At 31.0% G+C, this 17981-nt stretch overlaps 2 protein-coding genes across 4 annotated transcripts; one reads left to right on the top strand and one right to left on the bottom strand.

Moving 5' to 3' along the window:
* The first annotated feature begins 92 nt into the window (after positions 1-92).
* LOC101251538 (CBL-interacting serine/threonine-protein kinase 20) lies at positions 93-2446 on the top strand. The gene is made up of 2 exons (XM_004233008.5): positions 93-1210; positions 1286-2446. The coding sequence occupies exons 1-2, from the start codon at positions 766-768 to the stop codon at positions 2221-2223; spliced, it is 1383 nt and encodes a 460-aa protein (XP_004233056.1). The 5' UTR covers positions 93-765; the 3' UTR covers positions 2224-2446.
* Positions 2447-8323: 5877 nt separating this feature from the next.
* Positions 8324-13053, bottom strand: LOC101248263 (CBL-interacting serine/threonine-protein kinase 12-like). 3 transcript variants are annotated; one of them, XR_740058.4, is made up of 3 exons: positions 11203-13053; positions 10736-10853; positions 8324-8856 (listed from the first exon to the last, which is right to left on the bottom strand). XR_740058.4 is itself a non-coding variant. In XM_004232996.5 (2 exons), the coding sequence occupies exon 1, from the start codon at positions 12656-12658 to the stop codon at positions 11222-11224; it is 1437 nt and encodes a 478-aa protein (XP_004233044.1). In that variant the 5' UTR covers positions 12659-13053; the 3' UTR covers positions 8324-8856; positions 11203-11221. The 3 variants fall into 3 exon arrangements, 1 of the variants encoding a protein (XP_004233044.1); XR_011214742.1 differs by having other exon boundaries at positions 8782-10654; XM_004232996.5 differs by lacking the exon at positions 10736-10853.
* Between the last annotated feature and the right edge of the window lie 4928 nt (positions 13054-17981).

Genomic DNA, 17981 nt, shown 5'->3' with positions numbered 1-17981 from the left:
TACCGACCTGTTAACTTATTGGATTTTTGAATATTATAATCACGTATGAAATGTCTTTTAATTTTATGTGGTTTTGAAGCACTAGAATCTTTGGAAATTAAAGTACTATGTGTTTTAGTTTCTTTGGCTTGAAATACAAGGGCAAATGTAGTACTAGTATAGTAACGATGTCATGAATTCAGTATATCAATTAAGAATTGCGAAATTTAAATTTTGTACTTAAGATAAGACTTGATGTTTAAAATGGTGAAAGTTATAATTAAATGTAGCTCTTTCTTTTTTTATGAAATGGAATAAAATCACATGAAATTAATATATTTTAATCTAAAATCCATTTTATGATGAATAGTTGAGGCATGGGGAGAAGAAAATGGAAAAATGAGAGGTGCAAAATGAATAATGCATGTTAGGATATGGTCATATCTTAACTAACTTTCACCAAATTTCCCCTCTGCATCAAACACAATGAAATGTAGTGCATTTATTGCCATAAGTTTGCTCCATACTAATTGAGACTACTTTCTCCTATAGGCATTTCCTCTAACCCTGCCACAAATAAGGCAAGGTTTTTGCCCTTCTTTTTCCCTTGTAATTTCATCAATATTCCAAATCTTTCAACAAAACAAAAAGGGCTCCTTAATCTCCATGCAATAACAACTACGCCTCTGTTCCAAACAGATTACGATTACAATGGCAATGAATCCTCAACAAAATTAAAAAGAAAAAATAATTTGTCTCAATTGTATTGCCAATTTCTTCTTCAGGATGACTTCGAAGAACGATAAGAAAGGCAATATTTTGATGCAAAGGTATGAGATTGGGAAATTGCTTGGGCAGGGTACATTTGCAAAAGTATACCATGCTAGAAATCTCAAAACAGGGCAAAGTGTTGCTATTAAGGTGATTGACAAAGAGAAGATTATGAAGGTTGGGTTAATTGATCAAACGAAACGTGAAATCTCCGTCATGAGGCTAATCAAACACCCAAATATTGTCCAGCTCTATGAGGTTATGGCGAGCAAAACAAAAATATATTTTGCTATGGAATATGTTAGAGGTGGTGAACTTTTCAATAAGGTTGCTAAAGGCAGACTTAAAGAAGATGCTGCAAGAAAATACTTTCAACAGTTAATCGCTGCAGTCGATTTCTGTCATAGCCGTGATGTCTACCACCGTGATCTCAAGCCTGAAAATCTCCTCCTTGACGAAGGTAGTGTTCAAATTTTATACAAGAGTCGCGAGAGGAGTGCATTTTTATTTACTTAATCATGTTTTCGTGCAACAGGTGGCAATCTGAAAGTCTCGGATTTTGGTCTGAGTGCATTGTTTGATTCGAAAAGGCAAGATGGTCTACTCCACACGACGTGTGGAACACCGGCTTATGTTGCACCAGAGGTGATCAATAAGAGAGGTTATGATGGTGAAAAGGCTGATATTTGGTCATGTGGTGTTGTTTTGTTTGTCCTGTTAGCGGGTTATTTGCCATTCCATGACCAAAATCTTATGGAAATGTACAAAAAAATAAGCAAAGCAGAATTCAAATGTCCACAATGGTTCCATCCAGAGGTAAGAAAGTTACTCTCAAGGATTCTTGATCCAAATCCAGGATCAAGAATCACCTTAATTAAGCTCATGGAGAATTATTGGTTCAAAAAAGGATTCAAACAAGTTGATAAAACCCCAAATTCAGGGAAAGATCAACGTGAATCCCCTCGTAGTGTTTTCGATATTGAGGACAATAATTCAGACGGAGAGGGACCTTCCAATCGCCAAAAGAATCAAGATTCCACAACAATGAAGCCTACTTGCTTAAATGCATTTGATATAATCTCTCTTTCCCCTGGTTTCAATCTTTCTGGATTATTCGAAAAGGAGAAAGAGAGAAGATCAGAAGCGCGATTCACAGCGAAAAAACCAGCTTCTATAATAGTGTCAAAATTGGAAGAAGTAGCTTCAAATGAGAGTTTTAATATAATGAAAAAAGATGGTACAGTGACAATGCAGAGTAACAAAGAAGGAAGGAAAGGGCAACTAGCAATTGATGCAGAGATATTCGAAATTACGCCTTCTTTTCATGTTGTGGAAGTGAGTAAAAAATCAGGGGATACAATGGAATACAAGAAATTCTTTGATCAGGGATTGAAAACATCACTTAAAGATATTGTTTGGACATGGCAAGATGGTGAACAACAACAACAAGTTGAAAATCAAGAAAGAATTTGATCATCTTTTTTGATTGTTATTATAATGAAAGTTTTCATTTCTTTCTTGTTTGTATTTATATTTTGTTTTGTTTTGGGAAGGGGGGAAGAGAAAGGGGTAACTGGAGATATCTTGAATTTTCTTGTTTTTGATTGATTAGAGTTATGTTGTACAGGTCTAATAGATCTCAATTGAATTCAAGTAAAAAAAAAAATATGATAATGAAGTCGGCTATCCTTTTTTAGTTTTCTCCCCTTTATTATTACATTTTCCTCTGCTTTATGATATCATATTTAGAATATAATCTAAAAATAAGTGTGCGGAACAATATTATTTTTATATATACAGATAATTGAAGAAAAATTCAGCATATATTGGACGAAGCCCTAGCTTAGAATAGAGAGATGGAGAATTTTCTTCTTATTGGATGAATGCAAGATGCAAATGAAATGAGTTTTTTTGGTATTGAATATTCTATGCGGTAAGACATTTTATAACAACTATCATCTTTAATAACATTGCTATAACAATCAGAAAGATATGATAATATTGTTATAGAAATGTTTGATTGTGTCTAAATGAAATTTAGAATATAATAACGATGATATTTAATAAGATGTTACATTTGTCAAGAAAATTGGTGGTAACACCTGGCTCATTCTCGAACGGTCTTTGTAGGAGAGGACACGTCGCTGCTGGACTCGGGTCGGTTTCGCGATTTGGGTCGCGCTGTTGCTTGTTGCTTTGGGCGTCTGGAGAAGACACTGCAGGGATGCTGTATTGTTGGTGATGGGTTTTGTTCTTTTAGAATTGAGTTTAGTGGGCTGGGTAATACATAAATATATCCTTTTAACTTAGTTTTGAATTATATTTATATTTGCATAAATAGATATTTAAATTTGTATAAAGTTGAATAAATAGACGCACATATCCTACGTGTCATTTTTGTCCTACATGGTGTCCTACGTGTATTGTGTTATGCAGAACTCATGTGTTTATTTATTTAAAAGTTGGATAATTAAAGTGTTTGTTTGTGCAATTTTGAAAGTTGAAGATCAAAGTTAAAATTTAAAGTCAAATTTACGGTCCAATATATGTATTATGCCTATTTGAATTAAGAATGGATGGCTCGGTCGATTTGAAGGGGATTAAAAACTATATTGAGTTAGTTAAGATAGGTTCGGCTAATAATTAAATAAGACGAATTGATATTAATTAGTTAACAAGTTTGTTGATTTTAACGAAATAAAATAACTAACTCGATTATAAACTAATTATTTCAAAAAATATAAACTACTATATAACTAAATTAGTTAACCAAATATTTAATTTAAACAAAACTTTTTTGAGATAATTTTTGAATATTTATAAAATATATTTATTATTTAAAGATTATAAAAATGATAAAATTAATTTAAAATAACTTGAAATATATTTTGAACTTTATAAAAAAACTAATTATTTCAAATCATTTGAAATTTAAGAAGCTCGATGATTATTTGTATTGTGGAAGTCCAAAATTCGGTGTTTTTAAAACAATTTTTTTGAATGAACAAAAATAAAGTGAAAATATGATCAAGTGTTAAGAATTTCATATTGCGATATTATTTTTTGTTTCTCCATACATGAATCAATAAATTAGCGAGCAAATATAAGGACTCACAATGAAGAAGTTACGTAAATAGACGGAATCACTGCGCTTTCCCTTGCCCAGATGTTCGCCTTTCTAAGTCAAGTAATGGTGACCCACCGAAGACTGGAGCTTCGTAACATGTTGACGAAGGCCCCCGAACTGAGGGTTCGGTCAGTAGAAGGGACGACTTTAGACCTTTGTTATAGTCACTCGAACTCGCTTAGAATTCATATATGTGATAATTCTTTATAAGACAGAGAAATGTAGTCATATCTTGGCATAGGATTCAGCTATCTAATAATTTTGATAACTTTATAAGACTTAGAAGTTTGGTCATATCTGAAACCCATTTTGATGCTCAAATAAGATTTCGTCTTTTCATTATGCGTAGGGAGAACTATGTATTCATCTAATGATAAATTTTATATTTATTTTAATTTATGGGAACATGTAGTAGCAAAGTTGACCAATCTATGCATTGAACCTACCAACCTAAAACTCGACGAGTCAAAGAACATTGTTTAGCGATTCTGTGAACTTCATCAAGAAGCTATAACTTCTTGCACTGATGTGAGTGTTCAAACTTAACATGTTGAGATAAAGAAAAATGAAATACGGCGTTGAAAACTCAGAACGTTTATTCAATAGTTTCAGTCGAAGTAAATCTTTCATCGGTAATTTCAAAAATATAAGAAGAAGAAGAACGTCATGGAGAACGCAAGTACCGGTTGCATTCTTCATGTTTTGGAAAAAACGAATGTTGAATAAATTTCTCCAAATAATCTTGAAGAAATGGATATTTGATGAAGAAATACTCAAGTTGCTACTCTCACTCCCGTGAGAATTCGTTTTGATTCTTTTTGAAATTGAGTCTTTTTATTACATTTTCTTCTCACATTTTGTTACGAGAATATAAAGCTAACAATAACTTTGTAAAAGTCCGCGGAACAGATTTATTTTTATATATGGCTATATATTATACTAATAATTGAAGAAAAAATCAGGACAGATTGGACGAAACTCTAACTTAAAAGAGCAACTTTCACATATAGCAAACACAAAATTCATATTTGTATGCTATAGCAAAGTTTGCATTATTGTGCTCCATAGCAAACATAAATATATAAAATTCGCTACACATATACAAAGAAACCAATTGTATAATTCGCTATACATGTACAAAGAAACTAATTGTATAATTCGTTATACATATACAAAAGAAAGCAGTTGTATACAAATCAATTGTGTAATTTGTGTATGCATAAAACGAGAAAGAGAGAAAGACAAAAGAAAATTGGACAGGGGGAACATTTGTATTGTATAATAATAAGTGTAAAGGAAGAAGATATATGTATTTGCAAGTGTATATACAATTTTCTCTCGCTTTATACAAACAAAAACGCAATTTATAGATTTCGTTTTTGTTTGTATAATTAATGATTTCCTAAGTTTGGCAGAGTTGACCAAATAGTGTATCTACGCGATAACACGGTTAGAAATCACCTATGTGAGTGTAAAGTGTAAGCCGCTTCGAAGATGATGATTGTCAAAAGTCCATCTCTCTATACACTCATGAAATCAGGAGGTGTTCATGGCTAAAACGAACACAATCGTAAGAACCATAAATAGTAAAGGGTTAATAGTGTGACATATGGTTGTCTAGGTATACACCAAAGCTCGACGGTTCAAAGATATTGCATCTACCGATTGAGCGAGTATATCCGACTTATGTTCACTACGGAAAGTCCAAGGGGAAACCTAATTATCCAGATGCAATTAATTGTTGCTTGTAAAGTACACTTACTTGTCCGTTTCTTTGTCTTGGAGTCATTCCCCATTCATGCGGGGGATTGTTGGGTTTAAAAGGTGTGAATAGAAAATGAAGAGTTGTGACTTTTATGAAATGTTGCGACTATTATGAAAAGTTGTGACTATTATGAAAAATTGTGATTTTTATGAAAAGTTGCTACTATTATGAAAGGTGAAGATCTTTCCAAAAAATTGTGACTTTTCTAAAGGTTTGTGATTTTTCCGGTAAGGTACAATAAGAACTTTTTCGCACTAGCCTTTGTTTTCAATAAGTTGAGGGATTTTCTCTCATTTTAAAAAAGAGATTTTTATGGACTTTTCTTCTACTACTAAATTTAATATTTCTAAGTGTACTTTACCGCCTTTGAGTGGCTTGATGACACCAACTTTTTGTGTATCAATACACAGGTGATTGAGATCATTCTATCATGGGAGGACATATTCCAAATCAAACCTCAGATATTAGAGGGGAATAATTTTCTTAAGAGGACACTGTGCATTCAGTGGGCTTGATCATCTTTCTGTTTTTCCAAATTCTTGTATGTGTTTAGATTTGTGAATTAACTTTTGTTCTTCTGTTCTTCATTGGTTCATTAAACTTTGGTAACTTCATGTTTCTGCAAAGCTTGTTGGAATCAGTAAGACTCTTTAAACACAGATTGACAACGATTCTTCTTTAAGAAAAATATTTCTAATATTTTCTCTAATCTGTTTCTGATCTAGTTTCTCTACTAGTTTTAATTTTTTAGTTGTAAAAATGTTCTTAAGCTTTGTCGTGTCTTATAAAGTTCTTCAAAATTTTATTTTAAGTATCTTAGAAATACAGAACAGTCGGCACATGAACAAGGGGATCAACGTTCAAAACTACCCCACATTTTAAAATCTTATTACTTATAAGTCACCCTCTTTGTTCTTGGTCTGGGCTTGAATATATTGGACCCCGGAAATAGCTAAACTCTTGATATTGGACTTCAACATATAAATAACAATGGATGTTCCTAGGTACCACATTAATTCAATCACATAGTTAGTTGGACAAATGAACAAGGGAATGCTTGCAGGTATATTGTCCAAAATACTAAGATGGAATCATTGACACTTTTACCCCTTCTTAGTAATGGTCTTTAATTTTTATACCTGGGGATAAATAGTTCTTTCAAGAGATATCAATATTTATATTTTGGCATCATATGTAATATCTCTTTCCAAATAAAATTGAGCAATTGTGCCTTTCAGTAAAGAAATATTAAAAAATGAAAAGAACCAGAGGGGGCCAGTTCTCCACTAATTTAAAATAAGAAAAGCAGCTTTAGGAATACCTATTTTTTAAAACAGAATTAAGGACTAGAAAATCACTAACTACACATCATATGCAAAGAGTAATCATAGGAATTTACAAAGTTCAGTCCTTGAATAACGGATCTTGCCCATCATATTATATCCTATCATCATCTAAAGATATTATAGTATGGTTATAAAAGAATATATAATACTCCTATAACATAATGTTATGAAAGTTAATGTGAAGAATGTTCATTTCTACTCTCAATTGAGATTGTAGAAACAAGAGTTAGAACAGATTTAATAAGTGCACCTTAAACTTATGTGTTTACTTGATCTATAAACTATAAACTAACAAAAAAATGTATATTCTTGTGTAAATACAAATTTTGGTATAAAGAAGTAAAAACGATAGAAAAAGATTAAACAATAATAACATACTCAATAAAATACCACAAAATGAGATTTAGAGACGACACATCTTATCATTATATCGTAGAGAAAAAAAAAGTTGTTTCCGATTATTGAAGAACCAAAGATAATTAAATTTGTATCTAATACGTAAGATTAATCAAAAACAAATACTCCCCACGATCAAATTAGTCTAGCAAATAGCACTATAAGAGTATTATATTGAGAAATGCTTTTGGGCAATTAAATAAAATTTAAAAAATAAACGCACTAATGATTTGTTGGTAAGAGATACGATTTGCATAGATCATACTGGAGATATTTTATTTAATCGTCATGTTGATCTTTTCTTATGGGTGTTCCAAGAAGATGAGACGAAATACTTGCGGTAAAAAAATAAACAAATTAATTATTTGTTAAAACCATTAAACGGCGATGCATATAATAACATAAACCAAAGGACAAACTATGTTGTTCTTCTCGTACTCCTAGCGGAGTTGTCTGATTCACATGCTAATTATAGCGTAGGAATAGTTTATACGATATGATCATTTGTCTCTAGATCTTATAGCATTTATATATTTTTAATATATGCTTTTTTATTTTATAATAACCTTTCGTATAAAATAATGCATTTGTATTAGTACTACGGGTTTTTTGTTCCAGTTTTGAACTTTCACGTAATTTATGTGATCTTTAATGCTGAAAACAAAATAATGTAGTAATATGCATATGAACTGTAGAAAATGTAATGCGGAACGTGATAACTATTATTCGTGCATGATTTAGTATCCGTATAACTACTAAGCATAACTCATATCCAAATCAGCTACCAAATGATCCTAGAGTAAATGATTATCCACCATTTTCACATGCATGTATGTAATCCTATTTTTCCCTATTACAATTTCTAAATTAGTAAATAATTGTACGGTGCTCCATAAGATTCGCATATAATAAAACTAAATACCAATAGCCCCCACAAAATAAAATAAAATTGACCAGATATAGATTCTTTTAATCCAACAAGCCTCAGAATTTTGGTAAGAGGACAAAAGTTTGATAGCAACAGCTAGTGTCACGTCTAACGACAACAAACAAAGCTTTCAAATTTCAATCATTCACTACACAGTGGTCCAGATTTATTCTTAATTCTTTTTTCTATGGTCCAAATACATTATTGCAATTTTTATTTTTATTTTTGATATTTTAAAACTGGACTATGACAATTCCTTGTGCCATTTTCAAATTTCTGAGTAAGTACTACTACATCAACTAACCCGCACTGGAGGGGCCTTGTTGACGGGGCTACTAATATACAATTAGACTACGAACCATGTTCCTCGCTGGCTAGAATTGAAGTGGTGAAATCTTGATTACGAACATCAACTCATGTCAAGGTTCACTAGCATGAAGCTCCATCAGTCTAGCTTGGCATGTGTTCCTTCTTTTTGGTATTCAGGAGATCTCCGTTTGAGTGCAAGAAGCCTCCAACTGGTCCCTAAGATGTCCGCAGTTACCTAACAGACAGGGAACAAACAGAAAAGTATTGTTGAACTGCATTTTCTGAATAATTAATGAAGAGTGGGAATGCCAGACTAGTTTTATTTGGCATCCCATTATACGATACCAAATCATAACCTGTTGGCCAATGCAATCACACAGATCTAGCAACAAGTGAAGGCGCGAAAGAACATAAAGAGAGATCAAACAAAAACATAAAAGAGAGGTCTAGCAATTAGGAACCAATGTGTGCTAACTAAGGCAGAACATAAACATTAGACCGTCAAAGCGGAAGTGTTTATTCAAAGTAGTACATAAATAGATGAGTCATCAGTTGATTGGTAATAGGTCAATTACTGATTATATAAAGAATCCATAAGTGACCAAATTCAGGCAATCAGTTGCAGAATACAAATTGAGCAATTACTCCTTTCAGTACCAACCACTACTAAATTTTTAATTAATCACACCAGCATCATAGTGATACTAAATATTTAATTAATCACACCAGCATCATAGTGATGAATGAACTGGCCATAATAAGAAGAAAATATTAGTTTATATGAGAAAGGTTGGTCAACAATGTTCAAATGGTAGTATCAAGAAAAGAATATAAAAAAGGAAAGAACGAATAAGGACAAGCCCTTCACTAACATTGAAACAGCCATCAGGGTGCTCATTTTTAACAATAATAAGGAACAGAAGACCACTATGACACAGCATAACAGAATGCAGCATATGCAAGAAGCGAACATAAGAAGTGACAAAGATATGCCCTTAGATCCAGGATCTTGCATCATATTCCCATCAAAATATAATCAATCCCCTATCGGTGAAACAGTAGAACTATCACTAATGAGAGATCATCAAAAACCACTTTTTTTTTCTTTTTAAGGTAAAATGAATTTTTATTACCATATCACCCAGAAGGTGCCTCAAAAAGTTGGAACATGCTAGTCAAATTGAAAGCATACTCCTATGAGTTTATTCGCTTTCAGCTATGTTGCTCCGACATCATTCAGCATTTCCCATCTATTGGGGAAAAGCAAAAGGCGACGTGAAATATTAAAAGAAGCAAAACTTTCGCTTCATGTCTAAGTAAAAAAATCTAGGCTGCAATGTATGAAAAAGATCGAGGAATATATTTAAGCACCATATACCAATTTCATCACCGACCAAGGGTAATCAGAGAGCTGGTTTTCATAAATCTACAACAATCGTCTTTACCATGACCAAAAACATTCACACAAATAAAACCTATCTGAACAAACCTCACTTAAATGTTTTCCCCTTAGTTGCCCCCTGTCCTCAGACGTACCTAAACCCGTCAAAGTTAAAGACAGCCATTTAATTGCCAAGCTAGTTTGTACTTCTGTAACGATAGAAAAAAAGGTTCTTCTTTTACCTTTTTCATTGAAGAAGATCTACTTATGCAAATAACAAACTCAAAGTGAAAATACAGATTGACCAATAAAACTAGCAGGCAAAATAAGAGAACAGTTAATGACAAGCATAAATCATTCAGTAAGGTTTGTCAGATTAAGCTTGGCAGGTAACATCCTCAAGAAAATCTACAAGAGCCTTGATCCAAGTTCCAATCATCAAGGTTCTACTGGCTTTGATCAACTTGGCAATGAAAAAGCAGATTACAGTTCATGAATGATTCACATTTCTATCAGACCAATCCAGACACGACAACCAAACAAGAAAAGAAAAATTTAAACTCTCTTTATTTTCTCATTATATTGTGAAGACCATATGTGCTGGGGGGAAGGATCGGACAACCTTTGAGAACGGCCCAGTGCACAAAGCATCCTGCATTCACATAAAGTTTGAGGAAGGGCCACAATGCAAGCAGCTTATGCCTTATCCTAATGCAAGCATCACAAAACTTACCGTGGCTCAACTCCATGAGTAGTTAATAAAAAATTATTGTGCAGATGTTATTAGCAGAATTGCTCCTTATTAACTGGCCTTACAAGATTGAGAAGCTCAATTTGTAATGCAGTGGTTCCTACAGAGAAGTTGAGAAGCTCAATCTATAACATTGCACTTCCACAAGCTGCAGACTACTACAGCCAAGCATTTGCTCATAGGAATAGCGTGCCACAATTTTTTGGTTAAGAGTTAGAATATTACTAGAAACAGAAAATAAAAGAAAATTGAGAAACGAGCCGATTTCGAGACACTGATGTGTTCATTTTTTAGATAATTTTATATAACATCCCATAACAAGAACCGAAATTACAAGATCTGACAAGCTTTGAACATGAGCTAATAACAGATGCAAAAGTGCAAAGAACACAAAGTGCTACCTATTCAAATGCACCTACGATATAAAAAGGGAGGAGAAAAGAGCTTACCCTTTCCCCTTCTCTCTCTTTATTCAGTATCTGATGGCAAATACGATGAATTAACAGGGTATCCAACTTCATGTGCTAAATTCTGTAATCCTGGCTTCAATTCCCTGTTGTAAAACTCCTCATACTCCAAGCTATCTCCTCCTTTCTTCTTCACTTCAACAACTCTCAACGATGGTGTCAACTCAAATATCTCAGCTGCAACTGTCAACGGCCCCTTTGCACCTTCCTTAGACCCCTCCATACTCACTTTACAATCCTTCTTCCTTACTGCAAAGCTCACAACTTTAGCAATTTCCTCCAACTTATTTATGATCTTGGGCACAGGAGCCCCAGATACAAACCTTGCCCCATCTCCTCCCTCCTCAAACAAACCGGACAAATCAAAGCCACGGGAAAATGAAATAATATCAAATGCATTCAAGCTAGCTGGCCTAGGTAAACTAGCTGACCTCCTTCTGATCTCTATTTCAGACTCAGACTCTGATCTATCAGACGAATAATCAATCCCACCATACTCATCATCATTTATACTACACAACTTATCATCCTCAATATAAAATTTAACATGTTTAAAACCCTTCTTGAACCACCTATTATTCATAATCTCCTGAACAGTAATCCTGGTTTCGGGATTAATATCAAGAAGGCGCTTTAGAAACCGAGTTAATTCAGGTGAAAACCACCTGGGACATCTAAATTCACCCCTATAAATCTTCTTGTACATAGCCATAATATTCTGATCATGAAATGGCAAATACCCTGCCATTAGCACAAAGAGTATCACCCCACATGACCAAATGTCAACTTTGGCTGCATCATAACCCTTTCTTCCTAACACCTCCGGCGCCACATAAGCCGGGGTACCACAGAAAGTATGGAAGAGCCCATCTTGCTTTATCTGCTCTGAAATGGCACTAAGACCAAAATCAGAAACTTTGACATTCCCATCTTCATCTAACAGTATATTTTCTGGCTTTAGGTCCCTATGGTAAACACCCCGGGCATGACAAAAAGCGACAGCAGAAATTAACTGCTGGAAATATTTCCGAGCAACTTCTTCCTTAAGCCTGCCTTTGGCAACCTTATTGAAGAGCTCACCGCCTTTGACATACTCCATGACAAAGAAGATTTTGGCTTTGGTAGCCATAACTTCGTATAATTCAACTATATTTGGATGCCTAACTCTCTTGAGAATTGAGATCTCACGTTTTATGTGATCAATAAGACCCACTTTCAAGATCTTCTCTTTATCAATCACCTTAATCGCTACGCTCTCATTCGTCTTCACATTTCTAGCATGGTACACCTTAGCAAAAGTACCATGTCCTAGTAATTTCCCAATCTCATACCTGCCCAACAGAAGCCCCTGATTTTCCTTCTTGCTCAAACTCCTCGTCGGCGCTAGGTTGCTGCTGGTACTGGTGCTGGTGTCGCCGGCGGTAGCGATGCCGGCCATGGATTCAGCAAACTTTTAACCGTATAGTTGAATTATTTCCTAAAAGAACCAAACTTTATCAAATGGGTGTTTCCAAATTGTGATCAAAAAGCCAAAATACCAGATGAGTAATTCAAAATTTTGCAAAAAAGAAAAGCGGTAAAATATCGAAAGGGTCGTTTGAAGATTTGCGAAAAAAGGGGGAAAGGGAAGGCCAAAAAAGATCAATAAGATTAGTTGAGAGTCATCCTAAATAATGGTTATTTTGAGGAGAAATTGCCATCGAAATGGTGGGCTGTCGTGTAGTTGGAGATGTTGATGTGTTATTGAGCTATTTTTAGGTTTGAAGGAAAATGATTGTGTACAGAGCTGTATCCTATACGTATACTCTTCTATATCTATATATATATATCTATTTTTGAGTGGTGTAGGGTTAACGGAGGGTGCGGGTGATGCGTATAAACAGGATTACTCTTTTTATATAACTTTATGGGAGAATCCACCGCTGGAAAAATAGCCAAGTTAATTGTTAAAATTTAAAAAGGGTTTTATACCGAAATATTCTTTAATGTTTTATTTTTAAAATTATTATTTTAATTTTATAATATAAATAAAACGCATTTTAAATTTCTATTAAGTTTAGCAGTGTTATAATACTTAGTTCCATTTCTTTTCAAGAATTTAAAAATATTTGTTATACCATATAACAAATTGAAATGTACATAAATTTAGTTCATTAAATAAAAAATATTTTTATATTATCAATAATTAGAAAATGGAATTAATTTGTCAAAGTTTAGGTTGTTTCATTATTATTTTCTTCGTTTCAAAAAGAATATTCCTATTTTCTTTTTAATTTTTATCAAAAAGAATATGACCCTTTTCTTTTTTGTAATAATTTAACTTTAACTTTTCATGTGACATGTTTAACATCATAAAATTAAAAGACACTTTGATATATTTGATATAACTTTAATTTAGAAACACAAAAATAAAAAATCTTCTTTCTTTTTTTAAATTCGTTTCAAATCAAATCGACTAAAGTCTTTCTCTCCTCGTACAGTAGTGGCTCTAGTTAAATTATCCTTTTTTTTAACGGAATGAGTATTATCTTTTATATGTGATTAAAATAAAAAGGTTTTATATATTAGTGTGTTTCTCTTTTCTTTTCTTTTTTAAACAAAAATAAATATAAAAGAAAAACTGATGTTAGAGTCACGTGATATACATGTGATTGTTCTTTACGTGGATGAATTTAATTGGTTTTGAAGATGTATGGTGTGTGTTCTTCTTTGAAGGAAATTTCTGGATGGAATATCCTATTTTTTGGGTCAAAAGTTTTTTCAAATTTTATTTTGGAAAAATTAGGTAACACAACAAACTATATAACACCTAATATTTACCTGAAATAACGGTAATATATATTTTTAAAAATTACAATAGTTAGGATTTTATCATATAGATATACTTAGTAAATGCGGAGATATTGTTATATGTGCTAATATAATATACTTATTACTTATTACATATATGAATATAATATATTTATAATATACTCAAATAAAAAGCTTGCGGTCACTAAATTCGTGTGTTAAATATATTAATCCATAAAATATACATAATGCATTTTACTGTTAATATACTTGTGAATATAAACAATTCTACATCTCATAAATATAAGAAAGATAGTTATTTTTTTATATAAACAATCCCACATCTCTTCTCTTTTGAAGGGAGAATCTCTTTTAGTATTTAAGATTTAAAATTAATTGTTTTGATATCAAACTTTAATTTAAATACTCTCTTTCTTGAATTATTTTTTTAAAAAAAATTAAAACCTCAACAATAAGGTGAATCTTCAAGTGGTCAACTCCTTTTAACTTTAAATACTAATCATTTTTAACAATTTCAATAAAATTCTATCAGATCATCTATTTAATTATTTTAAACTTTATATACTTGGATTTTATTTTACTCTAAAGAAAATACCTATTTTACACTAAAAAGAAAATACCTTTCATGATTAACGTGATTTGTGGATTGTGTATATCCATTTTCTCAAGTCTAAGTGAAACATGCTATTGTTGAAATTGAGTGAGAAAATTAAATAGACTAGCGTTTGTCTATGGAGAGTTTATATTTGTCACATTTACATTACAAATACAATCTTCCATTATTATTTTTATTTAATATTTATATTAAATAGAAATTTGCATATTATATTATTCATTTTAACTGTGCTACGTCCAATTGAAAAGATTTCAATCATCTCGTAATCGTCAAATTGATATTACACACATTATCTACAATTGCTTTGTTTTCATTTTAGGAGATTTCAACCTACATTTACCAAAATTATCGATACATCTCTTATAGTGATACGCTCAAAATTAAATATGTACCAACCTAAGCCAAATATGAGCGTACACTAAAAATATCATTTTAGACTGCAATATCATAATATCTTATCTTTGAATTGGTGTTACATCTATTTATTTCCTGAATTTTTGACATCTTATCACTACTTTTTTTTTAGGTAAGATATGTTTGCTAACTTTCTGGTCCTCATTCTTTTTTTTTATTTTTGTTTTGTATGAAAACATAAATATCTCAAGGAAAAGCAAAATGTTATTATCAAGATGTAGACTTTACTTTATCTCTAAACTTAATAATTATTTATAGTGTAGAAATCATCTGAAAAAAATAATTAAAAGCATATATATATATATATATACTTAATGTTAAATCAATCAAACATGGCTTCTTTTCTCCTACTAATAACAAAACTATGACAAGTTTCATTGCGTAATAAGTAAAAGCACTTCTATGTACACTTGCAATAAAGATGTGGACATATCTGTTTTTTTTTTTAATTAAAGAAATTAGGAGTAATAATGAAGGTTACTGAATAATTAGATTTTCTTCTTTTTTCTGTCATTTATTTTAGATTTATTTACAAAAATGATCGTAAAAGAAAAACATTATTTTTTTTTCTTTAATAGGACCTTTAATAATGATAGCACATTTGAGCTTCAACGGCTGGAAGTAAGGACTAAATTGGTCCCAAATGCAGTTGGGGAAGAATTAGAAAATGGTGTTTGGACATACTCCCTTCCTCCGGAATTGATTGTAATGTTACGCTTTTCGAAAGTTAATTTGACGAATTTTCAAAATTAAATTAGATCATATTAATTTAATATTTAAAAAAAATTCAATATTCTATAACTATATGAAAAATACTATAAATTATAATTTTTATATATTAATATGATAAAATATTACATCTTAAAATGTTAGTCAAAATTTTTATAATCATGAGCTGAACGAAAGAATATAATTTATTATTTTTTAATAAATATATTTATCAAATATCTCAAGTTTTTAAATGCTAGAAAAAAACTAAAATTCCGGTCAAATTTTGATATCCGGAAACTCTTAAAATGTAAAAGTTACCAAATTATCCATCAATTATTAATTCCAATTTATATTTATCGGACAAATTATTTGATTAATAACAAATAACTATTCTTCTTTGCTATCTATATGGCCAAAAAAAAAAAACAATTAGTTTTATGGGTTATTATTCATCCAAAATCAATGACACATTTGAGTCTGCAGTTACTGTACTGTATTTGCTCATATTGTTGTTGATTGTCATCAATTTATTTTTAATGAAATATGTTCGTTATAAAAATGACAGTATAAACTTATAGATATTTTTAATAATTTTTAAAACATATGAATATAAATACTTTTTTAAAAAAAATAGTTAAATATTTCTTTCAAAATTTATGGTCAAACGCAGAAAACTCACCCAGAAATGAGTTGCCAATAATATTTGAAAATTTGCGCCTAACCATAGCTAAGTTTGAGAAAATTAAGATTTAGCTCAAAAACTAAAAATCATTAAACTAAAACTCATTTCATTTCATCAATTTGTTTTTTTATAATAACTTGATACAAAGTTTAAGTAGTTGAACTTTTTTTTGAATCTTATGAATATATATATAATCAATCATATAATCTTAAGCATTTATTAAAAAATTGAAATTAATTAAAATATATTATCACTTTCTCCTAATTAGGAAAAACGAAACTTCTAATTTTCTTTATAACCCTTTAGATTTCACTTTCCCCGTGGTGGACTTTTATCACTGATCATGGACTTCAATGTCTTAATAAAATTAAAATATTAAGGAAACCAAAGTCATCAACGTATATATATTGCACACTTCTTATAATTTATGGATAGTTAAATTAAATTAAAGTAGAAAAGTCAACTTATGGTCGGTTTGGGATTTATAGATACGTACGCTTTGGAAACACTTTATTATTGCAACACTTTCAACGAATACAAAGGGTACGGTGTTAGGTATAGAAAGAACGTTTTTCATTTTTACTAGAAACATATTATTTCACGATAATTATATATAATTTATATAAATATTAAGAATTGCTATAGTAAAAATAATTTTTAGCGATAATATATTAATATTTTTCATACTTATCATGACTTGATTATATAAAATGACAAGAATAAATATAAGTTAATATGTCGGTAGAAACAAATTAATTAATTTCTACGTCTTGCGTAATCTCATTTATCAATTGTCGGTTTAATTTTTTAGGTCACCTACGTGCAAAGGTGTCGCATGCTGTGTATTAAATTGATTTCTTATGATAATTGATAACAAAGTTTTCATAGAAACGATCTTTTATAACCACTTAATTATAATTAAATTGAAGGGAAAAAAATATTTTAATTTTTTTTATGTATAAAATAATATATATGAAATCCTCTTATAAAAACAGTACGTAAAGGGTTACAAAATCAAATGTCTAATTTAGTGAAAATGATCTTATAAACACTTTGTACGACAAATGATCATGTTTACATAAAGCCATTGTATAAATTATAAGAAACAGCTAATTGTGTTTGTCATGTAAAATGAACGCGTAAAAGTAGCCAAAAGATGTTGCGCTGTTGCTTCCAAAGATATTTTTTTCTTAAAAGGAATTTATGCCTAGAGAAGGTGTTTTTTATATACATTTAAAAACTTTGAATATTTTGAATTTATATTGCCTAAAATTTATTAGACGGAGAAGGACACTAAACATATTTAAACTAAACGAGTTCCTAGATGTCATGTTTCACAGCGTAGTAGACTAATTGTAGCCATATATAGGCCAGGTGGTCAATTGGTAATATATATATATATATATTTTTTTAACGAAATTTCTGACTTCGTCATTATGGTAATCTTCTAATTTTTTTTTCCGCCTAATCTAATAGTAAATTTAGTAAAACTGCTTTGAAGTTTGAAGTAAATCATGTCTAAATAAC

This window comes from Solanum lycopersicum, chromosome 2, assembly GCF_036512215.1.
Source record: "Solanum lycopersicum chromosome 2, SLM_r2.1".
Lineage (NCBI taxonomy): Eukaryota > Viridiplantae > Streptophyta > Magnoliopsida > Solanales > Solanaceae > Solanum > Solanum lycopersicum.
The sequence above is the reverse complement of the archived record's forward strand: the minus strand, read 5'-3'. Positions and strand labels throughout refer to the sequence as shown.

Bases quoted from the DNA above. Each gene is read 5' to 3' on its own strand.
- LOC101251538 (XM_004233008.5), top strand. From the start codon at position 766: ATGACTTCGAAGAACGATAAGAAAGGCAATATTTTGATGCAAAGGTAT. The intron at 1,211-1,285 runs GTAGTGTTCAAA...TTCGTGCAACAG, and splicing joins AAATCTCCTCCTTGACGAAG to GTGGCAATCTGAAAGTCTCG.
- LOC101248263 (XM_004232996.5), bottom strand. From the start codon at position 12,658: ATGGCCGGCATCGCTACCGCCGGCGACACCAGCACCAGTACCAGCAGC.